The sequence below is a fragment of the Zeus faber genome (genome assembly GCF_960531495.2).
Source record: "Zeus faber genome assembly, chromosome: 19".
Lineage (NCBI taxonomy): Eukaryota > Metazoa > Chordata > Actinopteri > Zeiformes > Zeidae > Zeus > Zeus faber.
The window spans coordinates 8,655,173-8,672,502 of record NC_137206.1 but is presented as its reverse complement, the minus strand read 5'-3'; the positions used below and the strand labels follow the sequence as shown (position 1 = coordinate 8,672,502).

General features: G+C 43.4%; 1 protein-coding gene across 1 annotated transcript; it reads right to left on the bottom strand.

Moving 5' to 3' along the window:
- Positions 1-394: 394 nt before the first annotated feature.
- Positions 395-5,282, bottom strand: rgs9bp (regulator of G protein signaling 9 binding protein; the record flags this gene model as incomplete). The annotated part of the gene is made up of 3 exons (XM_080020492.1): positions 395-777; positions 2,411-2,717; positions 5,187-5,282. The coding sequence occupies 3 exons, from the start codon at positions 5,280-5,282 to the stop codon at positions 395-397; spliced, it is 786 nt and encodes a 261-aa protein (XP_079876618.1).
- Between the last annotated feature and the right edge of the window lie 12,048 nt (positions 5,283-17,330).

Here is a 17,330-nt window from a genome sequence, read left to right as displayed (position 1 = left end):
CCTTAATACCGAATATACAGTACTGTATATAAAATTACTAACATGGGTTCTCGAAAGTCAAACAAGCATTATTTCTGGGGGGGAAAAAGGGAAATTCAAAGTGCAAACTAAAAAGCAAAAAACACCAAATCTTTCCTGATGGCAAGAAAGAATAATGTTGGATTGATGTTGTTTGAGAATGCACCTATATTTGTCATGTATTTTGGTACAGGTATAATTAAGTATGACATACTCCATTTAATATTCCGATGGATTCCTATACAGTCCTATTAGCCAAGAAAATATTATTCAATTGCAATACTTTACATTGACCGAATTTCCGTTCGTGTTTACGTGTTTGTTGTTGTTGTGAGTATACGCATTTGGTATTGAATGTGCGTTTCCGTGGCCCTCCTCACGAGAAGAGGACGATGCAGACAGACAGGGCGGTTGCCACCGACACGACAGCGCACAGCAGTGACGCCACAACGATTTGGCTGCGGGGGCAGCGGGCCTCTGGGTGCCCGGGCTGCTCCTCGTCCAGCAGAAGCAGGGCCCCCGAGACGCTGTCGGCGCTGCCCAGCGGGTCGGCGTACTGCGGCCCGCGGGGCTCCACCGTCCAGCGCGGGACGTTGACCTTCTGCTCCATGTTGCCGATCATGCGGCCCACGCGGTCGATCTCCTGCTCCATGGCGCCGAGCTCCCGCGTCTCCAGGCCGCGGGGGACCTCGGGCGGGCTCTGGGCCCGGTTCAGGTCCGGCAGGCTGAGGGCCCGTGCCGCCACCTCGCTGCCCCCTCCTGCGTTCAAAGACATTTCATCACATCACGTTATGTGTCAGTAAAGGCCACCTCCTCCCAAATTCACTCCCTGCCCTCAATTTTTCCCAAAATTTTAAAATCAAGTCACGGGTAGAAATCGATCGTGACATGTTAGCAACACCATGGAAACTAGTGATAAACAAGGCTGATTCTCACCAACACTAGACTGCTAGCGATGAGCAATAATGTACGTAGTGACAACTCAACCCTAGGTTTTGAGGTAGGTAATTGTTCTGAATGGATAGCTGATCCTCTAGATGCCACCTCAAAAATCAACTTGCCAGCGATGTTGTTTTTCTTTCTTTTGTTTAAAACTGTTTTGTTTTATCTCTGCAGATTTCTCATATAGAGATCAACCAATTTAACACTGTTGAAAAAAACTTTAATAAATAGAGTTGAGAGATGAAATCAGAAGTGTTTTCCGCCAAGTACATTTTCATACAGGCGGGATTCGTCATGTTGAGGATTGGTGCGTTTCTCTACAGACAATTGTCATAATAAAAAAACAGTATGAAAGAAATTGATAAAATAAAATAAAGCAAAATAAAACAAAAATATAGCTTCAGGCAGCAATACACAGGGTACACAGTGTCCAGTATTGTAACCAATTAAAATTTTTCGAATTCCCATGGAATGTAGCATCAGTTTGTGCTGTCGCTCGTATTTAGGTCAGCCTTACTATTTAAACAAGTACATTTTCACAGTTTCCATTGAACGCAGCATTGGCTGACGGCCGCGGTGAGCCAAGTTTTCCGAGTCCTGGTGACACACAGATTTACTAATACGGGAGAAAGTAATATCTGTTGCGTGTTATGACTTTCTCGTAAAAACGAGAAGGTGGCTGTCTACTACCTGCTGTTCAGAGTCCTGCCTCACGGCGTCTCTGTGGAAGGAAATCAATCCGTGTGGAAGTTCCCAACAACACAGTTCCAATCAAACTGATCAAACACTGCATGTCCCTCAGAGACGTTTCATCAACTTTTTGGACTTAATTAAAATGGACACGGTTCAGACCCGTCGCTCTGGAGCTGCAAGCGAACTCCATGTGTGATGTCACAAACACGGAATATGTTTTGACTGTTTTAGACTCCTACAGTTTGTTACCACTGGCTCGAATACGTCAAAATAAGGAGGGACGTGGCACTGGGTTAGATGCGAACAGAATGCGTTTATTTACAAAAAGCGCAAAAGAGATAAAATATCAAAAGAAAAGCCCCACCCATGTCAAGCAGGAAAGACGATAACACACACACACACACACACACGGATACACGCACTTTGCAACCACTACATACTGATGGAGTCTACACCTCCCACGACATGGATTTTGCGCCCAGAGCCACATCCGGAACATAACAAATTGGATGATGTCACAAAGGTCCCCGCTCAGCAAACTCATCTCGCCGCACCACCCAACCGAAAGTTTTACAACCTTGGCGTATCAGCGATGCGCAAACGTTCTGCTACTTCCAGAAAAGTTTTATCGGATTTTCACTAATTCTTGCCCCAAATAAAGATCAACAAATTACAATATGGTTCTAGCCCTGTGGGTGGACCTCTGATAATACAAACAAAACAAAACAAAACAAAAAAGTACAGGGCTGCTGTTTACCTTGCATCCCCGTCTGAACTAAGGGGCTCATGTCGGCCAAAGGGAAGGTGTTGCCCATGTGGAACACTTTGCACAGGTCGGCGTGGAGGAGTTCCAGGCTGGAGGAGAAGGCCACCCAGAGCAGCTCGGCCTCTACGCGTTCTTCCGCCGGCAGACCTTTGTCCCGGAGACGGGCCGTAAGGCGCTGGCACGTGGCGGCCGCCAACTTCTGCGCCTTTTCCCGCGTCTGCCGGAGCTCGTCCCTCAGCTGCAAGGTGTCGGTGCAGCCGCCCACACATGAGGCCAGGTGCCGGTAACATGCCACCACCTATACACAAACACAACACGGAGAAACCCCAAAAAACATGACAAAGCCATGACATGACTTTTGTTGGACCTCAGTGGAATTAGAACTGCCCCCCATCTGGGCGTGGATTGCGCAAAGTCGGAACAAACGTTTCAATTGGGCCTTGTAGCTCTGATATAAGTGAACAGCAATTGAAAATAGGCAATTGGATTGCTTATGTTATTATTATTGATTATTTTAAATTTGTTCAGAAACTGATTTTGGTGGATAAGGTGAAATCAGTGAAAGTTTACGGAGAAAATACTACTGAGCCCGGAATTACCGCACCAACACCATTGGCTCACAGAACCCAGAACTTGTGCTCAAACCCTGTTGGCTCACAGAACTAGGGGCCTCAGGAGGGTGGCTCCTCCCACTAAACAGAGCATCAGGATGGAACAGGATGGTTAAGAGACGTGTTTAGAATGGCTCGAATGCATAATCTGAGTGGTATTTTCAGCAAAAAAATTCACAAAAACATGTTTTGGGGACCTCAGAGACCATGTATTAAATTGTTGAAAAGGAACATAAAGCTCCACTTTAATTTAACTGTCAGTTATTAAATGGGGGTTATTGTCATTTTATATGTTTAACGATGAATATTAACATTTGTACTCTATTTCACTTGTTTTATTTATTCCATGAGAGTGCACTTCAGGGGAATCCAGTTAAATCTAAAATAAGTCTAAAGGGAAAACATGTCAATGTACGTGTGACAAAATCTCTTAATACTCGACCCCTCTGATAATAAGCACAGTCTGTCCATATGACTGAACCCATTAAAAAGTCACAGTGTATCTGGTTCCGTCACTGAAAACTGTGTGTGACGTGATCTTGACTTCCCATAGTCTGATGCAGATTAATAGAATGGACTCTCTTCTTCGAATGTTAAGGTCCTCTTCAACACACTCACTGTTGTGTGAAACGCATAAACAGCCTGAAGCACAACGTGAACCATTGATCTAAATAAGTTGGAGCACAATGTCACTGTCCTCGGCGCCGAAGATAAGAGGGTGGGTTTAATGTAAATTATTTTGAATAGTCTCAATATCATATATCTATTTTTGGATAAACACAGCTGTAATTGGAATGCAGGCATTCAATTGTAACGGTAGATTTAGATTAGGTGATAATACCTCTACCGTTATTTATTAATAATAAAATAAAAAACATAGCAGCAGGCAGCAATACACAGGCTCCAGTTGAGTCATGTGGGTTACGTATTACAGGTTTCCAAGGTTCCGTAACATGTTATTTTATATCGACACCGATTCCAAATTTACAAATTCCTCAAATCTCGTTGCTGGTCCAAAAAAACGTTGGACCAGTTGAACATATTTGATATATAGCCAAATGAATTGTCTATAAGATTATATTTTTCAGGGTTTTGTGAAATGCAGAAAGAGTTACAGTTTTCAGAGTTTCCTTTAAACGCAGCGTCGGTTATCTGCGAACGCTATGCATTCCACAGGGCACAGAGATACTAAGCTTGGAATTTTTAACTTCGGATGATGATGTCACAAAGCGCCCGGCTCCTGAAACGAATCAAGTCACGGCAACGTTCTTCAACTTCCCGCAAATTTGCTTTTCGCTAATTTCTGCTCCGAATGTACATTGATATTAATCAAACTCTAACAACAAGATGTCTGAAACGTCCCGGTTCCAACGAGGCCATGTCCCGTATTTCAGATACTTCTAGCCCGAAAAATCCCAAGAAGGTGAATAATAATAAAAATCTGAGCAAATACAATAGGGTTCAAACCCTGGCTGGACCCCTAATAATAATAATAATGATAATAATGATGACCCATTACCAATGGTCATTACTTTGTTTCTTTGTTTTAAGAAAAAACAACAAATAGATAATTGACACTTCATAATTTGCCAGTGGCATCATCCATTCGGAACCAGAGAATACAAAATTGTGCATAATGTATTTTGAGAGCCTCACTATTAACTCATACCAATCACGTTAAAGAGACAATGGCAGTGTGTTGCTTGTCCTTCCCGCCGTCACGATGGAGAAATACCAAAATAGGCACGAGGGCTCATGAGACCGAGATGATTCCTTTCAGTCAAAGTGCTTTTTTAGCTACAGGGTGAAGAGCTGGACTCTTTTCTTGCCCACACTCCCGGCGGTGGTGTCTGAGATGTCCTCCGTAGAGATTGTATAGAATATGACGGGACGGAGCTGTTTCGAGGCATTAGCGACTCAAATACATTTCTGGAGAATTACGGCTTTGCATATGGAAAAGGTCAAAGTCTCTTTGCGTACAAAATCAAAATATTCCAGACAGATTTGGATTTTTGACGACCCAGCAGTCATAATTTGTACATCATTTGTTCATGGATTCTGTGACAATCTGCATCTGAACAGTTTTGAATGATACAGCAATTGATTTATTGTCGTTCAGCAGAACCTGAATATGAATTAACATTGACTTAACTCACCTTGCCTAGAGAATCCACCAGCGCCTTCTCATCGGCCGAAGCCCTGTCGGAGCCGTCCGTGCCATCGTCGCCCACTTTGTTATTAACCAGTGGCATTGGCATTTACTTTTGTACAGAGTCTCAGACTCTGTCACAGCGGGCAAGGAATTTGCCTCCACCCCCCCACCCCTGCCCCCACACCCCCACTCCCCTGCCAGGCTGCTTTTCGCTTCTCCAGCCGCACCCGGTTCCTCTTCCTTCACCTGGGGGACGCCTCATTCACGGCTCCGTGACACGCTCCGGGACACGGGCGCAGGCCCCGGCCAGGCCGTACGGACGAGGCATAGCGCTGCGGCAAAATCCGATAACAGGCGCGGCGAAAGTGGCGGGGTGGAAAAGTGTGCCAAAAAAAAAAAAGGAAGAAAATTGGTGGGGGTATGAGTAACCCACGAGCGACGCTGCTAATCCCACTATTGACCCCTGTGCACTGACTGTAGGACGAATGGCTAAGCTCATTAACTATCTCTCCTGTAGACCAGGGGGATAGAGGAGCAGCCGGCTGCCTCCACCGCCGCTGCCACAATGGCCTTTTCCCTTTCACTGACCGGCGGGTCAATCCTCTCGGCCAGTGAAAGGGAAGTAACTCTGTTGTCTTGAGCACGCACCCCCGTGTGTCCTTCAGTCCGCCGGCCCGTCAAAGACATTACGCCGGTTGCCAAATACATTGTAAATGTGCAATGTTCGATCGACGTGCTATTTGTGTAAATCGGTCGCTCTTTGAAGGCTCTCTGCCACGGACCCTATGAAGGCAGAGTAATCAAGTTAGCAACAGCCGTGCATAAAGTGAATACGAATTTTGAGGAGGGCATCTGATCGTGTCGGGGCCTTTTGTCGGCTTTATTTTTTTTCGCCCCCAGGTCCTAGATAATGGACCCCTCCTCGGATCAGGGTCATACGAGGTCCATATAGGGCAAACACTTAATGCCCATGTGTGACTTTTCTAGTGCTCTCTACAAAAGCGTGCATCACAAAAGGCCCTTTTACACGTTAAAGTGGAAAACCACGCAACAAAAGTGGCTTTGCGCTGCTGTTGCTTTCGCCGATCTGGAAATGAGAAAGAATTTGGTGAATAGGTGAGTATTACTTTAATTCAAATTCAGCTTTTTATTTAATGTACAATGGCATTAAGTCTTTACATCATCAAGAGGTATAGCGACAATAATGTTTAAAAAAATGAACAAATAAACATATCAAACACAGTTTTCAACAGTTTTCTTGTTGCAGGAATCATTATGACAATGTACAAGACTCATTTAAATCTTATAAGTGAGATAGAAGGATACTCTTGAGACCTCAAATTATACTACATCAAATGTCAGCCCTTCTTGGTTTTAATGTGCTTTCAACCGTACTTGCCGTTACTCATGACTTTGCGGTTCCATATATAACCCATTTCCATGGACTGGTGACTTTACTTTGATAAATAAATGTTAAAAATGAACTTTGAATACGTACTGTAAGACATCTCAATATAGTGTCTCAATCTCTTGCATTGCACCAATTTAGGTGTTGAGTGACTTCATGAACTCAGTTATGAATGCAACTTCTTATTTAAAGTCAGAGATTCATTTTTGAACCGTGACAAGCGTGCCTAAAAGGGAGTGCACAACTGTAATTCATTAGAAATCACAGAGAGAAAGAACCATAGACTCGCACTGCATTTCATTGGAAGTCGGAAATCTGTCATTCCAAGTCCTGACTACAATGGAATGCAGTATGGTTCCCATTTGATGTGGAATGAAAAAAAAAATAAAGAAAACTGTAATTTTAAGACGTCTAAGCACGTCCTACAAAAAAATGTCGTGTGGGTCGGCAGTGGTACATCCTTCACTATTATTGCAAATAGTCAGATTTCGCTGTGCTACTCCCCTCCCAATTTTAAAGCCACATAAATGCTAAATATATCAAAACGACCGGCTCCATCCTGACATGTGTGCTAAAATTTTGTGGAAGGTTTCGTCTAATATGTCACTTTTTGTGCCAAAATCTTGTCCCTGAGGTTTCTGATATGAAAATACAGTTAGGCTATTTATAACTTGTGACATCTCCCACAGTTATGCAAGCACACACACACACACACACACACTCACACACACACACACACACACATATTTTGCAATTTTGTCACCTCACCCACAATGCAAAAATCTAGCCGACAGAGGTTATAGTTTTTGAGCAGTTCCTTTTTTATGTTTTAAATAGAGTGCGGAAGAGAAAAACGGTTGTGGAGTCACACTCGCTGGCACAAAGACCTCGTAGTTGAAGTTTCATGCAAATGGATCCACATACGGAGCAGATATTAGCAAAAAAAGGACCATTTTAATTTATTTTATTTTTTATTTTATTTTATTTTTTTATATTTTTTTTTACCTGTGCCGTTACCATGCTGGGCATACAACACAGCGTATCTGTATTCCATTACATTCAGGACAGAGTTAGTCTGCAAGTGGAGCTCAACTTCTCAACCTGCACTGCAACTCTTTATTCTTTCTTGAACCATCGAGAACTGCTGCAATAACTCTGTCCTGTGGACGACCTGTAGGACGGCAAGAGCACCGTTTTTGGTTATAGAGAACCACCACCAACCCCCCTCTTTGGAGAACTATTTATCATGTTTGGGTCTATGAAGAACAGATCACTACTCCAAGAGGGGGAGAATCACCACAGGTGAGACAAATAAACATAGAAACAAACAACATTTACACAAAAACATAAACATTGGACGACAACATGTATTGAAAAACAGTGAATTTGGTTCAGGAAAACTGGAAACTACAACTGGTCACGTGGCCTCCTCCTGTCATAGTTATGGCAGCAAATGAGGAAGGAAAGAGGAATGCAACCAGGAGGGTGCTGGGGTGTGTGTGTGTGTGTGTGTGTGTGTGTGTGTGTGTGTGTAAGATGTCCACCGGTGCGTGTACAGGACTTATCCCCATTGGTTCTGGTGTATTAGGTTGGTATTATGTCGCGGCGCCTCCAAGCAGCCGAAAGGGCCCCGCAGGCCCCCCGAACTCCACAGCCCTGTGGACACCGTACGGCTGCAGGAAAGGCCCAGGTACCCTGCCCTGCGGCCACAGAAGACCCCCGGGCCCCCAGAGAAGCCAGAGGGCCGTGGAGCAACCCCCACGCCCAGTCCCAGGGAGCACGAGGAGACTTTTGAGAGAGATGAGCCAGTACATCTGGCCGAAATATGTCCAACAAGGCGAAAACTATCTGGAAGACATACAGTACATCTGCATAAGCTAGAAACACGGTTGAGGTGTCATTTAAACCGCTATGTAACAAGGATCTCGTAGTTTAAATTGTATCCAAATCCATCCAAATTCGGTGCAGATATTAGTGAAAAACCGAGAAACTTTGATCCGAAATATTAGGTTGGTCTTGGTTAATTTACAAGTCCCACGTCTCATTCAAAAATGAACAAGATGAGATTTAGAGTTAGACGCTTTATCACGTCATCATATTATTTACTATAAATGAACAGATTCCGATTGAGAATGTCCAGTTGGACCGTGTCCATTGGGCAGCGTGGAATTGGTCACTCTGTCATCTTTAGAAATGACCAAACTATCAATTTACGTGTACTGTATATTTATATAGCTTCTTACCTGGTAGATGTCAGTAGATCTGTTTCATTCATATTTTAAATCTGTGGTCCACATTACTTTGCCGGATTAATGAAGAAAATAATAAGTAAAAGTCCTTAAAATGTCGTCAGCGCGTCCCTCAAAAGCACTGAAATGTCTGACTCAGTGATGCCTTCAAAATCCAGAATGCCGTCGGAAAAATAAAAGCCGTGCAATGGTATTTACCCACAGAAATATCACGTTTGTCGTATTACGTGGAAATGGAACTTACTGAAAATATAATCCAACTAAAAAACTGAACTCAACTTTACAAAAGAAATACGTAAATTACACTACTATAGTAAATCGACATAAATACATCATAATGGACGTATATGACACAAAATCTACCTTCACAGAAACTCTGGATGTACTTCAATGCAATGAGGTAAGTTATAACAATGACAACATATAGTTTGAAATAAAGAAAAAAATATAATAAAACTTTTTTGGTAATAAACGTCATGTATAAATAAAACGTCATGTACACTTAACAAACTGTAATGAAAAGGCAGAAAGTGTTTGTGATCTTGACTCATTCCATAATAATTCTAATTACAAATTAATGTTAAAGTGACATAAATGTTATCTGCGTTACAATATAGACAAGTAATCTATTAAACGGAATTTTACAATTGTACATTACCAACATAAAAAGTACAAGAAAGTAGTAATTTCACAAAACATGTTTTTATATGTTTTTCAAATTTAATTTATTTACTGTTGTTGTTAAGTAAATTGTGATGCATTGCACAAAATTATCAAGAAACCTAATACCTAAAATTAATACGTTGGACCCCGTGTATTGCTGCCGGCAGCTAAATTTATTATTGTTATTATTAATATTATTGTAGGAAAGGTTTACTGCACTACTCCTCCCACCGTTTTCAAGCCACTTGATGTGAAATACATCAAAACAACCGTCTCAGAGACCGTGTCAGACACTCCACTTTTTGCGCCAAAATCTTGCCCAAATAGAATGTGGCAGAGGCTAATACCCTTTTTCCACTGCACCAAATACCCGGTAACACCCACTAACATCCGGCATTTGTCATTAGTGGGAAAGGTTACTCCCAGGTTTCATTCCCGGGACAAATGACTCTCTAATACTCACAGGTGTTTACCAGCACCAGTTCCGATCGGCTCCAATCGGCTGTGACGGAGACATGACACCCTGGCAGGGCTCGCTCACTTTCGTCCCTTTACCAGCGCGTTGGAAGTTCCGGACGGTGGCGCGTAAAAATAGACAGGAATCATCTGTGTATCATTCCATCCTTTCACATCCGATTTAGAACCCAAAATCCAAAATTAAACAAAATAAAATAAAATAATAATCCAAAGTCGAAATCAGAAGCTATTAACTTTTTTGCCCCGCACGCGGGACCATGAAATGTTTTGAGTGTGGGGACCGCTCCGAGAGCCCCCACGCCCCCCGCTGGGCTCCGAGCCACTCCAGCACCACCCCGAGCCTGTCTCCGAACTGGGGGAGCGTCTCCACGCCAAGGGCATTGGGCGCTGCCGGTGTGCAGGTGCAGGCATGGATACTCACTCTACGCTGCTTCTACCGTTTTTTTTCCGATTCAAGATTCAAGAGGTTTATTCGTCACATACATATACATACTTTCATACATATATGCAGTGAAATGTCAAATAAAAAGTCCCAAAGTTGATCTTTTAGGGACGTTTTTATATCGCGGTCGTAAGAGATCACTGCCGATGCTTTTTTTGGCGGACATTATGATGCGCCACCATCGCCTAATCACACTGGAAACAGGACCACGCCTCTTTTCCGGCACATTCGTGACATCGAACGTGACGCACCAAAAGGAAAGAAAGGCATATTCCACTACTGGCAATGGGGAAAAAGGCCTCAATTACCTATTTTAAGCGGGTTCGTCTGCGTTTAAAAACCCGGTATACCCGCTAATTTTGGTCTAAAAACGGTATGACCGCCAAGCCGGACGTCATGGAAACACACGCATTAGCCCCGCCCCGCCCCGCCGGTGGCTGCGGCAGAGTGGGAGCGTCGTCATGTGATGTCTTTGTGACGTCACAACTCTCCCCCTACAAAGCTCAGCGAAACCCAAACTGACAGCAGTTTGCGCCAGAGAAGTAGAAGGAACGTTCCCTACGCTGTGTATGTGTGTACGATACACACGCCTGTTCTCACACACACACACACACACACACACATACACACGCGCGTTTACGATTTCATCAGGAATTGTCTAGTGTATATACTATAACCCCAACCCAAAAAAATGAATTACATCTCTGGCGGACCTAGCGTGGTGAGCCCTTTCCCGCCAAGCTGCCTCGAAGCGACGCTGATTTGGTCCGACTTGGGGCAGGGAGCTTTCTCAATGGTTGTTCATTATACCGGCCACAAGTGTAAATAACAAGAGAATAATGATTTCGGGCGCACGCGGTATGGCGTTCCGCAACTGGCTCCCGGTCGGCTGAGGAGCCCGTGCGCCGACCCCCTCCGCAAGACAGGCAAACATTATGAAAGCTCCCTGCCCCGAGTCGGGGCGGCTGGGCGGCCGCGGGAAAGCGAGCCGTGCCGCGCCCCTCGCCCGCCGCAGCCTCCTCCAGTACTAATGTTGGGTGTCGCATGTGAACATAGTAGCTCCATCCCCGGTAGCTACAGGTAGGTAATTACATATTTGATTGCGTTCAACTGGGGTTTGCCTTCCGATTATTACGTTGGAGATGGATTTTACCGCTGACGTACCCAAGCTACTTCCTGTTGCCTTTGGAGATCCAAGGGAGACCTTCACCGTTGACTTTATAGAGTCAGCGTGAATCTTCTAGTGAAACTTCAGTCGCTCAGCAGTTCTACATTTTACTTCAGTTAAAATAACATTTTCTCAGCGCACTTCAAAGCGGAAGATGAACTCTAACTTGAAATCCTTGTCAAACAGAGTGTATCGAGCGTGCGACTGGTTAATATCATGTAAATACACAGTAGGCCTGTGTTATTGCTTCCCCTTAGTTTAGGCTTACTGGTTCAACAGTGTGAAAACGTCGTTTCTGCAATCCACTGGGATGGACGCAGAAAGGCAGGCTTGCACCGTAAAGTGAACGTGACTCCGGGATTGAAGAATTAAAGTTTGAGCTCACGTGCCGCAGTATCTGGTATCTTACTTCAATCCCTGTCGGTCTCCATAGCTTTCCCCTTCCACCGGAGAGAATGGCAGGAAAGAAAGACGCCCCGAGTCAGGTCAGGTTTACGTTACAGAGATGATCATTTTATCGTTTATTATGGCAGCGTCTGTCGTCCTCGTTGGGTTGCTGGGCGGGTTTGTGGCGCAAAACCATTGAGCTGAGCCACGCTGCGCACGGCTCCCTTGAGACTCATGTCAAGACGTTTGTTTTTGCAACGTAGATGGAAATAAAAAAGGAAGACCAATGGGAGGAGGCGTTATCGAAGCCAGGAGTCCTGGGTAGGTGGAAATAATATCACGAGGTAGCGGACGGAATGGCAGGCGAACCAATATTGATCGCGAGAAGGGAAACAAAACAGGACAGCAAAACGGCTTTTTTTCCCCACGCTCACATGCACGGTAAAGCGTATTTCACGTTGCGTCTGAAAACGCAGCCGACAGTCGGACCCCTCCTCCGAGTGGCCGTCGGGTGATCTGCGTCTGGGTTTCGCGTCACAAAATATGTCAGGGAAGATGGGAGGGGCTAATTTTTTCCAGTACAACAGCAAGGCTTGTAGTAGTTTGCTCAGCGGGATATTTCCCAATTCCCACGAATGAGAGTTTAAAACAGCCTTTATTTAGTGTTTGCAAAGTGCAAAAAAAAAAAATCAAAATTAATTTTAAAAATACACACCATTCATTTCAAAAGAGATTTATTGATAGTGAATAAGGTAACATCCAACGTTGACACCAGTAGCGTAATTATTTTACGCTGACTGACTCTTTAAGCCCAGTTCCAATAAAAAAAACTTGACCGGACCGCAACTTCCAGGACATTTAAAAGATCTTAACGCATCTTAACTTGCCGGAGCCACGAACGCACACAGAAACTCCGTACAGCGGTGCGCCGTGGCATTTTGCACGTGGAATCCGACTCTCCGTGATGCACTTCCGGTCTTTTCTTGTCGTCCGTCAGATTCGGTGTGAAGCGCGCAGTTCAGCAGTTGCCGCCAATTAAATGTAAAAAGATGCCTGCAAAATAATAATGATAATAATAATAACAATAATAATAATATAAAATCCTGGCCTTATTTTGAATGATAAATTCTTTGATCGTTTTGTTGTGAAATCATGTGCTTGTTTTCAATGACCACTCCTTAAAAAAATGTTACTTTTAACTTTTAACCATGTCATTCAGACGCATACAGCACATTCATATGCATGTATATGTAAAGTACCTATCTACAAATTATATGTAAATGAAACAAACAAAATTTTCAATTCCTGTTTTTTTAATAAAAATAATAGTAAGTGTATTGGTAACAGCGGTGAACTCTTTCATAGTAATAGACGTCTACCAGCGGTGGTGTGGACCATGCAGGGCAGTGAAAAGAATGTTCCAAGAAATTACAAAAGCACACGGAGAGGAGGTCCTTAGATTCGAAGTGGTAAGTGCAGAAACGGCCGAGATCAATATTAACATTCGTTTTCTTAGTGAAGAAAACCAACCAAGTAGGGAAGGAGTGAACCGGCACCTACAAAGCACGAGTTCAGTCAGCGGCTATAAAGAGATAACGGGACTGGGAGTGTGTACATCTGCAGGACTCATCGAGGGCCGTGCAAAAGTCGAAGTTAACCACGGTGAATTTTACAGGGTGTATATGGCCATTTCTCATACTGGGGACATTGTTTTTTTTTCCCTCCCAAAAGCACATAAAAGTATCATCACATCATAAAAGTAAATACGCACTGCGCCTTTAAATGCACACAAATGAGCTTTTGTCGACTTGCACGGGATCCCGCGCGGTCATTTTCCTTATCAAATACCTCGGAATGAGAAATAAGACGTTGTCAAATGTTTCAGGCCGAAGCAGACTCGTTACAAATACTGTCTTCCTTGAGAGGGAATTGCCACCCGGTTTTTTTATTCTACACTGTAAGTAAAAACCCTCTCCACTCTCTCTGGCTCTCTCTCACAATTGAAGTGCTCGGATGAATTTGCTTGTTCAAAGTCACGTTGAACGAAGGTGTAAAGAAAATGTGAGCAAAGCCGCGCTGACAACTGTTGTACAAAGCAAGTTGGACGCGATATTTGTAGGGTTTTGAATGACATTTTCAAATACACACACGCATTCATGTATAGTACTGTATATACAGTATAGAGTAATTACTGTATATACACGTACACACACTAGTATATCCTCTTCAGACTGGTAAACTGGTGTCTGTCGTGAGGGGAGCGAACGCACCCGTTCTCAGACAAACGGTGTTCAACCTCATCGAACAAGAGCAGAAGAAGAAAGAGCTCGGAGAGGAATTTCTACTGGAGGTAAAGCCCTTTCTGCTTTTTTCTTTATTTTCTTTGCTCCTCTGGGCACGATTTGAAAACGGCAGCGGAAGGAGAGACCCGTCTCGAACACCGAGCCGCCGCCTCGTCCACGTTTTAGATGTTTGCGGGATTGAAAGGCAGGTTTTGTCCTTTTTTGAAATACACTGAGAAACAATAGATCCGATGGGCAACAAGCCAAATCCATACTTTTGATCGGTTGATTGATTGTTACAGAATTTAGTTTATTACAGAGGCTGAGATGGAAATGGCCGAGAAAAGAGCAAGAGCTACCTGGATAACATGTATAAGTCACGTACAATGGAAAATGAACAATGCTTATCATTTGGAATTTTCAAATACAAATAAAGTCACTCTCGGTCCATGTCTATAAATGCATGCACTTCTTTCTTAATAGTATTTCGTCATGACCGTAATTTTTTTTCGCGGGCAAAAAAAACAAAAAAACAAAACAAAAAAAAAAACTTCAAACCCGTTGGGGAAAGTCTGCATTTCAGTTTGTCAAACCGTTCACACCTTTCCACAAGATCTGTGAAATTTCCCTGGCGGACTTTGAGAACGCTGCAGAGAACCCGCCTGGTGAAACCCAACCCAACTCGGACGGTGTGTGTGTGTGTGTGTGTGTGTGTGTGTGTTTACATTCACCTTGTCAAAGAGTATTTAGGCTAACGTGGATGAAAAAAAAGGATCTTTTGTTTTTTTATTGTGTGGTTTAAGACTCAGAAAACGGAGAGGGCGAGGACGCCATCAAGCCCGAAACAGACTCGGTGCAAGAAAGTCCCGAAAAAGTAAGCGATTTATGCCGAGCGTGCGTTTTCTTCTCCTTTCGCCAACGCGTATATATTTCACATTTCGCCTGTATATTTATGCATACATTTTCCACAGGATTTGGACGAAGGGGCGGACTTGAACGCAGAGTCTAATATCGATGCCGAAGGGAAAAGCGACGCGGTAGGTCTATATTTTCGTAATACTTTGTCATACAACCACAGCAATCCATCGCAAATGAAATGGATCACGGAGTCGTGCGTTTCTGATCAACGCGTAAACATGACTTCGCAAGAGTTCTGACAGACAACTCTTAGATTAACCTTAAAACGATCATTTATTCTGCATCATTTGAAGGGCAGGGGGAATTGGCTGCTTCAATAGGCCAGCCCATGGGGGCGTGGCGCCGTCGAGTTGTCTGACAGAACTAGCGCCGCAGGCTACGCACTGCTTATACAAACCACAGATTTTAATTGACAGTACAGGACGTGCCGCGATGCCGCTGATGATACGTCGTTCACGTTTCAACATTTTATTTCCAATAGTCTGAGGAAGCCAGTGAAGCCGCCGCTGCTGACCAAGTTGGGGTCGAAGAGTCCAAAGCAGAGCTGGAATCCTAAATCCGGCTCCACAGTTCTCTCCAAATGGGGCTTAACACCTTTTATTACAACCTTGTCTCTGAAGATCTTCCAAGTATTAAATAGTGTTTACCAGTAGAGAAGAGTAGTGATCAGGTTTTTTTTTTTTTTTTTTTAATCATAAAAAAACACAACATAGAAATACTCAGTGAAATATTATTTTAAAAATAAAAATGTTTTTACAAAAGATACAAATGGAAAAAAAAAACAACTTTAAAGACATAGTGGATAAACCAGTGATTTACATAGCGTCTAATCTATAGTGCTGGAAAGTTGGCGAACCCTTAAGAATTTTCTCAATTTCTGCACTCATTTGACCTAAAATGGAACCAGATTTTTGTAGAAGTCCTACAAATACATTCAGGACACAATGAACTTAAAAAAAAACCACACACTTTTTCAATTTCATTTATTTGAGTCAAATCATCCAACATGAGTTATGTGAGATGAATCTCCGGGATTAGCAGTTCACTTAAAGGGATAATTAGAGTCACATGTTTTCGATAAATAGGACTAACAGGAGTGAGTTTTGGTGTCCCTGCCCTCTTAAAAAAAAAACAAAAAAAACTGGGTCTTCACCATCAACGCCTGTTTTTTTTGGTGAAAACACGCCTTTTCTCAAATGAGGTTTGAGGACTTATAAAAAATAAAAATAAAAAGTTGTTTCTCATCAAGCTGGAAAAAGGTTTTAAAACAATTTCTAAAGAGTTGGTATCCACCAATCCACTTGTCAAGCAGATAGTGAACAAACGGAGAAAATTCAACACCGTACTTATTCTCTCCAGGTGTGGCTGTCCGACAAAAATTGCCCAAAGAGCCAAGGATAATATTCCGGGAAGTCATAAAGAACCCCAGCGCTCATGTCTCAAGCAGTGTTTCTCAAATGAGGATACCCGTACCCCTAGTGGTACCTTGTGGTAGTGCATGGGGTACTCCATGTTATATATAATACATCAAAACACACACACTACATAATTTGTTAATCTTTTTTTCTCCCAGTGCCAGTGAAGGTGGTACTCAGCTGAAAAAATAGTATCTTATAGGGGCTTGCGTTGGATAATATCAGTATTCATTAGGCCACCGTCAGGAAAACACAAGAACCATAATAGGAAGTAGCCACTGCTCTCCAAGAAGGACATCGCCGCCTGTCTTAAGGTTTGCTGAAGACCACAGCCAAAAGGCCGTTGCAAGTCTTTTCTGCCGAAGGATGAGTCGAAAAACTAGAACTTTTTGGCTTGAATGGAAAACTTGATGCCTGCACTCTGGATTGTAGCAGGAGAGTCTTCAGGGGAACGTGAGGCTGTCCCTGAACCGAAGCTCAATAGAAGGTGGGTTTTGCAGCAGGACGACCGTGAAACACACAAGTCAGTCTACGGAAGAATGCATGCGACGGCTGAGTCGAAAATCCAGTGTCCTTAATCCAATAGCAATGTTATGGCAGGTGCTGAAGCGAGGAGTGCATGCGAGAAAGCCTGCCAATATCACCGAGTTGAAGCCGTTCTGAAAGGAAAAAAAGAAGGGACAAAGCGTCTCCAAGCCCATGCGGGCGACTGACCAACACTTACCGGAAATGTTTGAAG